This window comes from Physeter macrocephalus, chromosome 20, assembly GCF_002837175.3.
Source record: "Physeter macrocephalus isolate SW-GA chromosome 20, ASM283717v5, whole genome shotgun sequence".
In the NCBI taxonomy this organism is placed as follows: domain Eukaryota; kingdom Metazoa; phylum Chordata; class Mammalia; order Artiodactyla; family Physeteridae; genus Physeter; species Physeter macrocephalus.
Genome location: NC_041233.1, coordinates 57,516,633 through 57,531,216, shown reverse-complemented (window position 1 = coordinate 57,531,216; position 14,584 = coordinate 57,516,633). Strand labels below are relative to the sequence as shown.

General features: G+C 55.0%; 1 protein-coding gene across 6 annotated transcripts; it reads left to right on the top strand.

The window, feature by feature from the left end:
- The first annotated feature begins 26 nt into the window (after positions 1–26).
- POLL (DNA polymerase lambda) lies at positions 27–14,209 on the top strand. 6 transcript variants are annotated; one of them, XM_028481713.1, is made up of 9 exons: positions 27–68; positions 922–1,062; positions 1,800–2,094; positions 2,256–2,418; positions 2,777–3,094; positions 3,842–4,015; positions 4,588–4,716; positions 6,750–6,918; positions 7,366–8,260. In XM_028481713.1, the coding sequence occupies exons 2-9, from the start codon at positions 948–950 to the stop codon at positions 7,728–7,730; spliced, it is 1,728 nt and encodes a 575-aa protein (XP_028337514.1). In that variant the 5' UTR covers positions 27–68; positions 922–947; the 3' UTR covers positions 7,731–8,260. The 6 variants fall into 6 exon arrangements, with proteins under 6 accessions (XP_028337514.1, XP_028337515.1, XP_028337520.1 ...); XM_028481714.2 differs by lacking the exon at positions 27–68 and adding an exon at positions 122–395; XM_028481719.2 differs by lacking the exons at positions 27–68; positions 7,366–8,260 and adding exons at positions 405–671; positions 13,881–14,209.
- Positions 14,210–14,584: the final 375 nt, after the last annotated feature.

Here is a 14,584-nt window from a genome sequence, read left to right as displayed (position 1 = left end):
TATGGACATTTGCTTGTTCCCACCCCGCAACCCCTCACGCCCTTCGTCTGCTCTCATTGGCCGCTCTGGTAAGTAATTTACTCCTGCCCACCCGCGGTGACCCGTCCGGCCTGATGTTGACCCCATCCGGCACCGAACCTGGGGAGTGGGGAGGAGCCCTTAGAGCAGGATCCAGACAGTCCAGCCCTCGCCTGGCCCCCAGCTGGGAGTCCCGGGCGCGCGCCAGCTGCGTTCGCGGCGGGTGCCTCACACCTGCCAGCGTTTTCTTCACCCCCAGCTGTGAGGCTGAGACTCCCCCAATCCGGGAAGGCGCCCCACACCTGCTGCAGTCGTGCATCTCCCTGCAGCTGCGGGCCTGCGCGCCCCCCGTGCTGAGAGGTCCAAGACCAGGGCAGGTGCAGGGCGTTCCCCCACCCCGCCTCCTAACCTCCACCTGCCATCCCCCCCACCCCGGTTTTCCTCTGCGGGTGTGTGTTGGGGGTAGAGAAAGATTATATACAGGTCCCCCCCAGTCCCCACTCATTTTGGGAGCCCAAGTCCTTCCTAAAGATGGAGCTCCATTCCTAGCCTGGCATCTCGTTTTGGTAAAGCCTTTTGGAAGTGGAATGCAGCAGGAGCAGACACTGCACACTTAATCTTCAGAGCAACTCCCTGAGGAATGATATCGTTTGGTACCCATCAAAAGTTCCCCCAATAGTTCCACTCTTCCCCTTATTTTCCCCAGTACTCTGACTTTGAAAGTGGTGAGTGTAGAGCTAGGCTAAACCACCCAAGTTCAGTTGGGTTTTGGGAGACTCCTGGGAACTTGGCTACTGTCCCCAAGGCCTGGTCAGTAGAGACCCCACCTTCATAGTCAAAGGGGTTGGGGGGCCTCAGTTCTGGGTTTCCACATGACAGCTGCCCTGATCAACCCTCCAACAGAAAGGCCAGGCTCCAGCCATACCTCAATGGACTCCAGGGGCATCTTGAAGGCATTTCCCAAGCGGAAGAAAATTCATACCAATCCATCATCAAAAGCACTTGCAAAGATTCCCAAGAGGGAAGACGGAGAAGAAGCAGGAGGTGAGTGGACCCAGCCTCAGAACCCTCATGTGTTTGATCCTGAGGCTTCTTACATCGTTCATGCCCAGAATCAGATATTGTAGTTGACTCTGCCTGCCCAGAGCCTGCAGGTTTGTTTTTACCTGCCTTGTCCTAGGCTTGGTCCCCAGTCTTTGACAGGCGACTTGCTGTTTTATCTTCTACCTCACCCTGAGACCTCCATAAATCAGAAAATACTCCCTGGTCCCTAAGGAAATGACCGGCAGAATCCTTTGCTCTCTAGGAGGTTGCCTGCTGCTGCGGGGAGGGGATCCTTCTCAGGTCCCCAGACTTATAAGTTATTTTGCAGCCAAGTTGACAAATAGATGGCAAAAGCTTGCATGGTGGGCTGGGTTGGGGGAGGGGAATCTATTAGACTGCGAGGCTTATAATGGCAAAACATGTGCTTTGTGCCTGATACATAATAAGTGTCTACTAATATGTATTGAAAGAATAAATGATCAAATGAAGTGATTTACAGGGTAACTACAAGGTGCCAGACACTGTTCTAGGTTATATCAGGGAACAGGACGTATCAGAATCCTTGCCCCTTACATCAAGTGATAGCCCATAGGAAATTAACTGTATGCCTGTGGTGTAATCCCCAGAAGGCAGGCTGTCTGGGTGGAGGAAAACGATTGGGGGGAGGGGACTGTGAAGGGTTCATTGGGATCATGTCTGCAAGTATGACGGTAGGTATCTGGATGTCCCCTCCACAGAGTGGCTGAGCTCCGTGCGGGCGCATGTTGTACCCACTGGCATTGGGCGAGCCCGGGCAGAACTCTTTGAGAAGCAGATTGTCCAGCATGGTGGCCAGATATGCCCTGCCCAGGCCCCAGGGGTCACTCACATTGTGGTGGATGAAGGCATGGACTGTGAGCGAGCCCTCCGCCTCCTCAGACTGCCCTGGCTGCCCCCAGGTGCTCAGCTGGTGAAGTCAGCCTGGCTGAGCTCATGCCTACAGGAGAGAAGGCTCGTGGACACAGCAGGATTCAGCATCTTCATCCCTAAGAGGTAGGCTGGTCCTAGTCTTTCCTCAGATGTTTTCTTGAGCTATTAAACTCTCATCGTCTTAATTGGACACATTAAAAAACCATGATTTCAGAGTAGAGAAGGATTGGGAACAGAGATAGCATGAGACTTTGGTGTCTTAGCCTCCCATCACCATCCTGCAGGTACCTGGATCAAGCACAGCTCAGCAAGGCAGACCAAGACTCTTCTCCTCCTCCTGGAGCTAGTGAGGCTCAGCTCAGGACAGCCCTCTCTCCTTCCTCTCCTCCCACCAGACCTGTATCTCCTTCCTGGAGGGCAGAGGAAGTCTCAAGCCTCCAAGCACAGGTGAGGAGCCTCCCAGGCCCCACAGCTCTCTTCTCCTGGGAACTAGATCACAGAAACAGGGAGAGCCTGGTGGTTGTTCAGAATGTCCCAGGCCCCTGAGAGAGGAGGGCTCTCTTTACTGTGAAGCCATTTAACTCTTCTCAACACTCATCACTCCTGCATTTGCCCAGGCCATATCCACCACATATCACTGGGGATCCTAGGGCTGGGTCCTAGGGGAAGCCACGTGGAACCCAAATCTGCTGCAGAAGACCCAGCGTCGTTCTTGGGTCTGACTAGGAAACTCAGCCCCCAACTCTGAGGAGCCCTCCTCATGGGGGGCATGAACTTACTGTCTCTTCTCCTTCCCTATGTCCAGCCTGGCTCTGGTGGTGAAACCAGTGATGGGGAAGAGACCCAGGTTAGCGCAGCTGATCTGGAAGCCCTGATCAGCGGCCGCTACCCAACCCCCCTTGAGGGAGATGGTGAGCCTAGCCCAGCCCCTGAGGGCCTGGATAAGTGGGTCTGTGCACAGCCTTCGAGCCAGAAGGCGACCAATCACAACCGCCACATCACAGAGAAGCTGGAAGTGCTGGCCAAAGCCTACAGTGTTCAGGGGGACAAGTGGAGGGCCCTGGGCTATGCCAAGGCCATTAATGCCCTCAAGAGCTTCCACAAGCCTGTCACCTCCTACCAGGTACCTGGGGGTCAGGGGAGGGTATGTGGGGGGCTGGGGGGGTCTTCTCTTTACTGGCCAGAGGTCGGTGGAAGCACCAGTCACAGGTGGGGATCAGGTGGAGTGATTAAGATTCTCTGATGTTTGGGACTTGCACAAAAGAAAAAAAATGGGGAGATTAATGAAAGCGGCTTGTCAAAATCTTGATAATTATAAAAGCTGGGTGATGGGTACTTGGGGTCCAGTATACTGTTCTCTCAACTTTGGAATTTTTTCCATAACAAAAAGTTTTTTAAAAGTTCAGGCTCTGAAGGTCAACAGACCAGAGTTTGAATTCTGGTTCCCATCATTCACTAACTGTAACTTGCCTAAAGTAAGTTACTTAAACCGTCTGAGCATCAGTTTCCTCAAAAGTAAAAAGGGACCAAGAATAGTAACAGACACAGTATTCCCATGAGGACTTAATGAGATGACCCCTGTAATGCAGGACCTGATACAGGGTAAAGCCTCATAAATATTAGCTCCACTGTTATGATGACAGTGGTGACTAGTGTCGTCATTATTGCCTTTCCTCTGCTTCCTGTGCTGATCTCCATCCCTCTGGGAACCAGCAGATAAGTTTCCCAGCCCATTCCACCCAAACTTTTCATCTTCAACTCTGCCCAAGCTTTATACAGCTATCAGTTGCCCACCGGCCATACTGGCTTTTACTCAGACATCTGCTAAAGGAGTCAGTTTCCTTCCTGCCTCTGCTTCCCCTTCCTCTAGGAGGCCTTCAGTATCTCCGGAATTGGAAAGCGGATGGCTGAAAAGATCGTAGAGATCCTGGAGAGCGGGCATCTGCGGAAGCTGGACCACATCAGTGAAAGCGTGCCTGTCTTAGAGCTCTTCTCCAACATCTGGGGAGCTGGAACCAAGACTGCCCAGATGTGGTACCATCAGGTCACACCCTGTCCCAGCCCCCACTTCAGTTTTACTGTATCTTAGAGCTCCTGTCTCACAGTCCTGTTACCCTGTGCTTTGATGAGAATGAACCCAGACTATTGAGAGAACACTTCTCAAAAGGACCAGGGCCCATGCAGATCCCTCTCTTGGCTCTCAGAACTACCCTGTTGCTTGGTATCGTTGAGGCTTAATCTGTGGTGTAGGCAGAGAAAGAAGTGTATTTCTCTGTCCCCCAGACCAGCAAGGGCCTTCCAGAGGAGACCAGGCCTCTGGGCTGAATATCCAGAACAGTGGTTCCCAAACCCAGCCATGCGCAGAATCACCCCCAGATCGATGGAGTCATGAACCAGTGTTTTAGGATTGTGGCAGGGCTGGACTGAGGTGTGTCTTCCATGCCCCCTGCCTTTCCCAAGTCCCACTGATTACAGACTCAACCGCTCCTGGGGTTGGTCCTGCCTCAGGCTTTCCTTGGAGTCTGGGGGTGATGGAAGCCTTGTGTGTGTGCTTATTCACTGCCTCTTCATTGGTCCTGGATCCTCATAGCCTTCCCATCTGGCTTTTTTTTCCAGGGTTTCCGGAGCCTAGAAGACATCCGAAACCAGGCCTCTCTGACTACCCAGCAGGCCATTGGCCTGAAGCATTACGATGACTTCCTGGACCGCATGCCCAGGGGGGAGGCTGCAGAGATTGAGCAGACAGTAAGCAGGTGTCCCAGACCAGTAAGGAGAGCCAGGTCCTACTATAACGTCAGGGCCTGGCTCAAAGCCAAGAACTCCTGATCCCTCAGCAGGGGAACCCAGCAGGCAAGGAGGCTATGGGGGGCCAGAGATTGGGACTAGTGGGGAAAGAGCAATTGGTTTAGGTAGGGAAGGGCTGCAGCACTAGCTCTCTGTGGTAGGGTTCTCAGTATCGGGCAGAGTTAGCACTGGCTTAGGTGCTAGAATGGTGTTAGGACTGCGTTAATGTCAGGGCTAGATTAGAGATGGATTATGGTCAGAACTACTCGAGGATATTGGGATTTGAACTGGGCTATGTTAGGGTGATCAGGGCAGAGGTTCTTAACATTTTTTAATTCACAAACTTCTTTGAGAACCTAATGAAAACCATGGACTCTTTCTCTCCACAATTTTTTTAAATGTACAAAGTTTTATATCTCCAGAAGTACACACCTTCTGCAGGTCACCCAAGGCTGGTTCAGGGTTTGGGTTAGGCTTGGTGTAGAAGCACAGTGCCAGTAGCACTAGGTTTGGGGTTAGAGGAAAGCTAGATCAAGAGCTGAGTTAAGGTTAGGCCTGAATTAGGAGTAGGGTTTTCTTAGTGTTGGATGCTTTTAGTTAAAATTTGTGATTGTCCTGGAAATAAGGTTCGGCCAAGATTAGTGTTTGGTGTAGAGTTGGGTTAGGGATTCAGTTCATATAAAACTAGATTAGAGGGAGACTAGGGTACATTTGTTCAGTTGGCATTAGGAGTAGGGGCTGATTTGCTCCTACCTTGGTCTATGATTCTGATAGGGTAGGACTCCCTGGAGACTCTGGCCCAGCTTAGTTGAAATCAGCCTCCAGCTCTACTCCCAGCCACAGGACTCTGAGGCTAGTGTGGGAGGGACAGGCAAGCCCCTTTGTCCACCCATCACCAGGCCTTGGTGCTAGTGATGACCTGTCACTCAGCCACGGTATCTGGGCATAGAGAATGCCCCAGCGAGCCTCCAGCCCTGACCCACTGGAACAGAAGTGGCTCCCCACCTGGCCCACTCTCCCCATTTAAGGTCTCCAGCCTTAGGAGGTTTTGATGGGATTACTCATCCTAGGCCTCCTCCATCCTCTTGGGAGGCTCAAGAAGGGAATTGAGGGGATTAGCAGAGCCTGCCTGTCAGGAGACTTGAGGGATCCAGGGCCCCAGAAATCTCAGTGTCCCGGGGTGGAAGTAGCGTGCGTGCGTGCGTGCATGCGTGTGTGTGTGTGATATCCGCATATGAAAGACCTCAGTGTTTCTGGGGTGGAGGCTAATGGGCTTATCCCCCCTCAGTGAAGGATGATCCTTCAGCTGACAGTTCCCTCTGTCTCAGCTCCCTCCCCACTGAGCCCCATTCCTCCAAGTAAGGATGTGGGCATTGGCTCAGAAGTGCTTCCCTTTTGCTCTCCCTCCTTTCCTTTGGTACACTATGCAGCTGTATTTCTAGGCTCCATCTCCCCCGAGGCCTGGGCCCGGGGCACCCTGCCAGCCACCTGTCAGGCCTCAAGCCCCAACTCACACGCTCTGCCTTTAGCCCCAAATCCAAAGATACCTGGGGCTGTGGAGACCTGGCTGAGGGCTTCTCAGCACCTGGCCCTTTGTCCTCAGTGGAGTTTCACAGACGTGGGTGCATGGGTTGGGGCAGAAGCCCAGAAAAGATATGTCTCTCTGCTCTTGAAGAGCAGTGCCTTCCCTCAGAATCCGAGCACGTCTTCTCATCTTCTCATCTCTCTCCTCAGGCCACCCCCGGGGATGTGAGCACGTTTTCTTCTCTTCTGTCCTAGCCAAGCTGGAGAACTGCCGCTCTCCAGGGTGGAGCTCTGCCTGTGTTCCTTGGGGCTCTCTCCCTCAGGCTGGATCATGCATCCAGGGATTGGCTTGGGGCACGAGGGGGCGTGTGGGCTCCTGGGTCAGGGAAGGCCCTTGCACTGCTGTGGAGATGAATTCCTGGCAGGGCTTGAGGCCCACAACCCTCACCCCTCTCGCTGTCCTTTCTCAGGTCCGGGAAGCAGCTCAGGCCTTCAACCCTGGGCTGCTGTGCATGGCATGTGGTTCGTACCGACGGGGGAAGGCAACCTGCGGTGATGTGGACGTGCTGGTCACCCACCCGGATGGCCGGTCTCACCAGGGCATCTTCAGCCGCCTCCTGGACAGCCTCCGGCAGCGAGGTATAAGCCCCACCCCTGGGTGAGCAGGGGGGCAGTGGAGGAGTGGCCCCCAGGAGGGAGAACCTCAAAGTGGCAATCTCTAGGCAGGAAGCAGGGGAAGGCTGCTTCATGAAAATTCCACCTCTCTCCTGTGGCCAGAGCCACTTCAGGGAAGAGATGAATCAGCTCCCCCTACCTCCCAAGAGGTGCTCAGTAATAGCTGCAGTTTGAGTGCCTCCTCTGATCGTTCTGTGCCCCTGTGGGGGACTTGGAGAGGAATTACTATGCATGTTTTACAGAAAAGGACACAGACCTGGTGAGGGCAAGGTCGCCCAGCAAATAAGTAGATGAGCTGGGAATAGAGGACCCAAGGATAATCAGGAGAGGCCTGGGAGGTTAGGCGGCCCAGGGCTGGGCAGCCCAGGGCCTGGCTCCCTGCCCTCCAACAGCCCTCCTGTATTGGGCCAGGGTTCCTGACGGATGACTTGGTGAGCCAGGAGGAGAACGGCCAGCAGCAGAAGTACTTGGGTGTATGCCAGCTCCCAGGGCCAGGGCGGCGGCACCGACGACTGGACATCATTGTAGTTCCCTACAGCGAGTTTGCCTGTGCCCTGCTCTACTTTACTGGCTCTGCCCACTTCAACCGGTCCATGCGGGCTCTGGCCAAGACCAAGGGCATGAGCTTGTCGGAGCATGCGCTCATTACAGCTGTGGTCCGGGACACCCAAGGCCTCAAGGTGGGGCCTGGCCGAGTACTGCCCACCCCCACTGAGAAGGATGTCTTCAGGCTCTTAGGCCTGCCCTACCGAGAACCAGCTGAGCGGGACTGGTGACCCGCGGCTGGGGGAGGGGGTGCCAAGCTGGACCGGCTGCCCCTCCTGGCCATTCCTCCAGCCTCAGCTGGCTGAACCTCACTCTTTCAACCACCAGCTCCTCTGGGCTTGATGGAAAAGGCCAGCCTGGCTCCCAGGGCTACCCAGCCCTCTCCCTGACAGGAAGAGGGTGCTGCCCCTTCTACCTCACCATTGCCCCTGGGAGAGTTTCGCACATGGCCCCCTGCCCCATTTTAAGCAGGAACTGGTGCCTGGTTTGAGGCCAGCTTCCTGTGCTGAAGGCCCAGGCATCCCCCTTCTCTACCCCAAGGAGGGTCTAGCATGGGATGGGGGCTGCAGGGGAGAGGTGCACAGCTGAGGCCCAGCATCACCCAAGACCCTTCAGAGCAGGAGAATGAGCCACTCCACGTGTGCTCCCTCTGCCCACACCACTTCCTGTGCAGCTGGCAGTGTAGGGAAGGGGCACCCCAGGCGTGACGAGGATAGCATTGGAAGGCCCAGGGACCCAGTAAAGTGCACTTGACAGTCAACCTGCCTGGTGTGTCTGTGAGCTGCTACAGCCTCTGCCTGCCTTTCTTCTCCCAGGCAGGGATAGAGATAGGAGGTGAATGGGAACCCAGAGAGGCCAGTTAACTGTTCTCCAAACAGGCCGGGCCTGAGTCAGCTCCTGAACAACTCAGAAGGGGGCAGGGGTGGACATTAAAAGGGAGAATTCGTGGAGTCGGGAATTAGGAGCGCCTGTCTACCCATCAGCATATCCTATGGACCCTGCCCTAGAACAGGTTATCTGAGGACATGAACAAAGGTGGCAAGGCTCATTAGGAAGAACTAAATGTTGACCTGTGTGCCACTGACAGGGCTGAGGCAGTCAGGGAAGGCTGCCTGGAGGAGGTGAGGGGGCAGCCTGGCAGGAAATAGCCTATTTGAGAGGGGTAAGCAGCTCTGTTTGGGGACAACTAAGGAACCTGTTTTAGAGGGGATGCTATGTGCTGGGGGTCGGGAGAAGGCCAGGCTGGTAGAGTACTGAAAGTCAAGCTGAGGGGCTTAGTTTGATAGAGCAGCTAGGAGGGTCCAGCTAGTGGCATCAGGATGGTTTCATAGACTGGACCTTGCAGGACAGGAAACATTTGATAAGGGGAGAGGAGCAGTGGGAAGGTTTGGGCATACCAAGTACAATATAAAGAATATCGGGCTCCGAGGCAGGAGAAGGTGGCTGCGTTGGAGGAGCACCAAGGAGCCCGGGCCGCAGAGATGGGCTCCACCTGAGTGTGCTGGCTGTGAGGCAGGGAGGGGGCGGGGGCCAAGTCCTGCATCTGTTGGTAACTTGCAGAGTCCCAGAGCTGGCCTTTGTTGGCCTGGTCTCAGTCAGGAGATCCCAGCAACCTTAGAATGGGCCCCTCAACTCTAGTTCAGAGCCTTGAAGTCCAAGCCGTGGGGCCTTGCCTGCATGGGTCATGCCAGGGAAGGAATCAAAAGCCCTGGGAGTCTGGAGGGCCCCTTACACATCTCAGTACCAGAGAAGCCACATCAAAGGGCCAGAAGCTTTCGTGAGGGGCGAGCCTCTCCTCGGAGCTTCTACTCCCAGGGAGGTGTGGCTGTCCGGGGCCTGGAGTGGAAAAGAGGAGCTGGGACATCTCTGGGCCCCCCAGGTGTTAGGGCTGCTTTCAGCCCCCCTTAGGAGCTCTGCTAGTCTACTCAGCTGGGCCCTCTGTGCCCGCCACCATCCCCAGTAAGGGGTGGAGTTGACAGAAGCCCAAAGCCGGGGGTGTCCGTGTCCAAACGTTGCTGCTCCTCTCTTTTCGCCTCCCACTTGAGTGCCCCAGCCTGCTCAGCAGCCTCTCCAGACCTAGAGGAGCAGGGCCTCCAGGGCTAGGAGAAGAGGGAACCAGTGGGTCACAGGATAACTTGGCCAGTTAACCCCTTCCTACACACAGGAAGTCTTCAGAACCATAGGGAGGGATAGTGCTGACTTCTGGATCTGGTACCAGGGGCCTGGCCCCCATTCCTGCCACCTCTTGTGGGAAGGAGGGAAAGGACCCCCCCACCCCCCCAGGAGACTCAGGATTCTGGAGACCACCTTCAAACCGTACAAATTCCTGGTCCCACATCCTGGTAAGGGCAACAGGAAATCATGGGTTAAAAAGGAGAGTGCCCACACCCTCCAGAGAGACCCATCCTGCGGGTGGTGTCCTCTGGGCTGTTCAGTGTGGCACAGGAGCCCGGGAGAAGAGCTAATGGAGGGATTCCGTGTCTTGAGAAGGCTGTCCAGTTTGGCGGAAGGGGCGGTCCTCTGAGTCCAAACTAAGCAAAGGGTGTGTTGGGGGGTACCGCGGCCACTTGAGAGCCGAGCCTGGTTCCTGGGCGGGCTTTCAACCCAGTGCCCCATCCTGCTAAAAGGGAGAGTGAATTTTGGAGCCCTGGTGGGAATCGGCATCCTATCTAGCAACTGAGCACCCCAAAACTACCACCCACTCACCACCTGGTCCTAACAAAGAGGAAGGGCCCCACAGGCCTACTTCCTGCCCCTAGCTCAGCTCATCGTCACTCTCTCCCTGAGCCACGGTGGTCTCTGGCCAGACCACAGGTGTGGTGGGCAGGGTAACGGTCTCCCAAAGATGTCCACAGCCTAATCCCTGGAACCTGTGAATATGTTACCCTACTTGGTAAAAAAGGGACATTGCAGATGTGATTAAAGTTAAGGATTTTGAGATGAGGAGATTAGCCAGTGGGCCCAATCTAACCATGAGTCCTTAAAAGTGGAGAACTTTTCCTGGCTACAATCAGAGAGAGAGGTGACAAAGGAAGGAAGGTTAGAGAGATGTGATGTTTCTGCCTTTGAAGACAGAGAAAGGGGACTACCAGCCAAGGAATGTGGGCATCCTCTAGAAACCGGAGGAGGCAAGGAAACAGATTCTACTCTAGAGCCTCTGTAACAGAACGCAGCCCTGCCAACACCTCAGTTTTATTCCAGGGAGACCTGTGTCAGACTTCTAAACAATAGAACTGTTTAGTAATAACTGCGTTGTTTTAAGCCACTAAGTGTATGGAAATGTGTTACTGCAGTGATAGAGGACCAATAGGGTGTGTCCTGTTCCTGCCCTGTACAAAGTGAGCAGAGGGATGGTGGGTGTGAGCAGGCCCTGCTGTGAGGTGGAGGATGTCCCTGGAAGTGCAGTGGGGTGTGGGGAAAGGGAGGGGCCTCCTTATATGGCTGCAGTAGGGGAGGGGCAGGTGGTAGGCAAAGCTGGGAGCCCAGTCGTCATGGACTGGCTGCCCCGTGCTCAGTCTGAGCCTCCCAGTTTCCCCCTGCACTTTGTGCCTAAGGTACAATCCTCTCCAGGCTGCTCACCCCCAGCCCTGCCAACCCAGGAGCCTCATCTTTTCCCAGGGCCTGGATTGATAACATTGGCCCAAGACTTGCACTGAAAGGGGAACGAGACCAGGCCAAACTTTCCTCCTGGCTTCTGGCTGCTCCTGGGGGAGCAGGTGTGGGCACAGGGCCAGGGTTTCCCAGGCCTGGAGGGGGCGCTGCAAGGTGGACAGGCCCAGCCATGTCCTGCCCTCCAGGACCCAAGGGCTGGGAATGGGAAACCCAGGCCCTTTGTCCTGCTTCTCCACAAGAGGGTTATGAGTTCCTGTCCCTTTAAACAGAATGGGATGCTTCTTGCCAGGACTAAGAATGACAGCTTGGAGAGGACATCATTTCCTCTCTTCACTTCCCCAACAGGAGAGACCCCCTTTCCAGGCCCTCCTCACCATCCCAGAGATCAACCTCACATGGCAGCTACAGCTGTTGGGGCACTTGCTGCTACCCAGACTGCAGATACCAGCTGCACCAGGCCTAGAACAGGCTCAGCCCCCAGACCTTTAGTCCTCTGTCTACTCTGCCCTTCAGTCCGGACACCAGCCAGATAGTTTTCCAGAACGCCTGAGCCACTGGGCAGCCCTGCTTCTGAGCTCTGGAACAGGGGGACCCTCAGGGCTGAAGTCCCCAAACTGGCCTGAGACTCTGGGCCAGGCCTCATCCCCATAGTCTGAACCAGGGGCTCTGCAAGCCTTGGTCCCCCACACTGGAGGTCAGTGCAGAAGCTGAGCCCTAGCGAAAGACCTAGAGGGAACACTACTGAAAAATGTGCCAGAGGTGAGGAAAGGACCCAGCGGTGGAGGGACTGTGGGCAGGGCTCTGAGAATGCCATGGGAGGGCAGTACGGGCACCAGGCAGTGGGCCACTGCTCAGAACCTCTGACCCTTCGCTCTGCTGGACCTGGGCCTGGCGCTGATGGAGCAGGCCCATGGCCCCAGACATCATGTTCCTCCCGCGGCGAGACTCCCTTAGCCCTGCTGTCCTCACCCACCAGGCTCCGGTTCCCTCAGCTCAGCTGCCACTGTGCTTGTGTCTGACTGCATGGGCGTTTGCCTGTGTGCCTAAAGTACATCCCTGGCCCTGTGTTTGTGTGCTGCAGGTTCATGATTTTGCATCTGCACACGTCTGTGGACTACCTGGGTGTGGGTCAGTGTGTCGGCCAATCTAGACCTCGGTTTGCACGCCCCAGGGTCATCAAGGGCTCAGGCAGGGCCTGGGGCTGGAAGGGGAGTCCTTGGAGTCCCCTGTAGTGCTGGGCAGGGACTGCAGAAGGTGGTGGAGGCCCAATGGGCTGCGGACTCTGAGTCCTCGTGTCCTGGAGGCGGCCGCAGGGCCAGCCGCCTGCGTCAGCCTTGAGCGGCCATCAATAGCGCGCGGTTAATTAATTTGATGGGAACAGCAGGGACCGCCGTTTGCATTTAGTGAAGTTCCAGGAACTTCCAACCTCATCTTCGTAATTGGCCTCATAAATTGTAAGAAAGAGAGAGATCAGCAAAGCGGGAGGGAGGAGGGGCCGCCCGTCCGTCCTTATTTAATTTTATTGCTGAAATTCATCTTTTTAGCCTCCTCCGGAATCTGCTCTCCCTGCCGGATTTGCCTAATCATGATAAATTAATATTCATTTCCCCGCCTCTTACCCAGTTCCCGCGCTTGGATGGAGTTGGGAAGGGTCTCCTTCCAGCCCCTCTGCCAGGCCTTGGTGGAAGCCTGGTGGGTAGGGACCTCTGCAGGGGAGCTTGCCTGCAGAACAGAAAGTAGAGCCTGGGAGGGCTGGAGGGGAGCCTGGAAGAGGGGCTCTGTTACCGTTGGGGGAGCCGGTGTCGGGGGAAATGTGGGGTGATTGATTGGGACTCCCAGATGAGAGACTCCTGAGACCCCTGGCCCCTCCCTGGGCAGGAACAGCCCAGAGGGTCCGGGATGCTAGGATCAACTACCCCTGTCCAGCTAGGTCTGGGTGGGAGGGGCAGGAGGAGGCCGAGAAGGCCCTTTTGGGTACCCAGAGGCTGAGACTGGGGTCAGACAGGATGGATTTGGGAGATGGATTTTGAAGGTCGGCTCCAGTTGAGAGGTGGGGAGAGGGGACCTGGTCTTCGCCCCACTTCCCCACCAACAAGGTGTAGGCTACCTTGCCCTGTGCAGACTCCAGGGGGGACCCATTCTAGTCTGTGGGGCCTCACAGGCGCCCATAGTCTCTGGCCAACAGCAGTGGCCACTTCCCTACAGCCCAGCCCAGCCGGGTGGCTGGGCCTCTTACACTAAGCACCTTGGCTGTGCTGTGTGGCTGTACTGCTTTTCTTGGTAAGGCCCTTTCAAAGGCCTGCAGGGAGTGTATCTGGAAGGGTTATACAGTTCCTGAGCAGTGGGGCCTCTGCAGTCCAAAGGGTCAGATTCTCCATCTTCTTGCCTCATAGTGAGTACGTGAGACCTGGGAGCGATTTAGATTTTATCTACCACGTTACCCCATTTTACAGATGAGGAAACTGGACCAGAAATGGGAGCTGACTGACTCAATGTCTCACAGAAGTCTGGGGTCTAGGTCGGGGTGCGGGGGCTGTTTCTACCCCATCTTGAAGGTTGGGTGTGGTGGGCAGGATTCTCTGAAAAACCCCTAGTGACTTTTGCCCTTGTATAACCCCCTCCCTTTTGAGTGTGGGTAGAGTCTTCAACTCTGATGAGGTGTTACTCCTGTGGTTATGTTACCTCATATGGCAAAAGGAAGATTATCTGGGTGCCTCTGGTCTAGTCATGTGAGCCCTTTAAAAGCAGTTTTCTTTGGCTATTAGCAGAAGGGGCAGCAGAGAGATTCAAAGCATGAAGATTCAGCACACCTTTGCTGGCTTTGAAGATGGAAGGGGACTTGTGCAAGGACCAGGGAGCAGCCCCCAGCTGACAGCCAGCAAGGAAATGGGGACCTTAGTCCTACAACCATAAGGAACTGAATTCTGTCAACAATGAGAATGAGTGTGGAAGCTGATCTTTCCCAGAGCTTCCAGATAAGAGCCCAGCCTGGCCAACACCTTGATTTAGGTCTTGTGGAACCCTAATCAGAGAATTCAGCTGAGCTTGCCTGGACTTCTGGTCTACGGAATTGTGAAATAATGGGTCTTGTTTTTAGGGGCTAAGTTGTGATTTGTTATCACTTTCGTTGTGCAGCAATAGAAACCTAACATGCAGGACTTAGGGGAAGGGTATCTTAGGAGGGTCCTACGATGGGGGAGGGAGATGAAGCTGGGAGAGGTCTAAGGCTCTATCCTAATGCTACTTTCCGCCCCACCCCGCCCCCCCACCGTATTCCCACATGGCAACAATTGACTGGAGCTGCTCCCTAGTTGCCAAAGTTCTCATCACTCCCTATTGTTTCACCTGGGACTAAACCCTTGTAAGCATTTAAATTCATGATTCCTGCCAGGTGGAGTCTGGACCCCTGGGTAATGAGGAGTAGCAAGCTCACCTCACAGGAATGGGTCCTTGACAGGAGGAGCCTCTATGG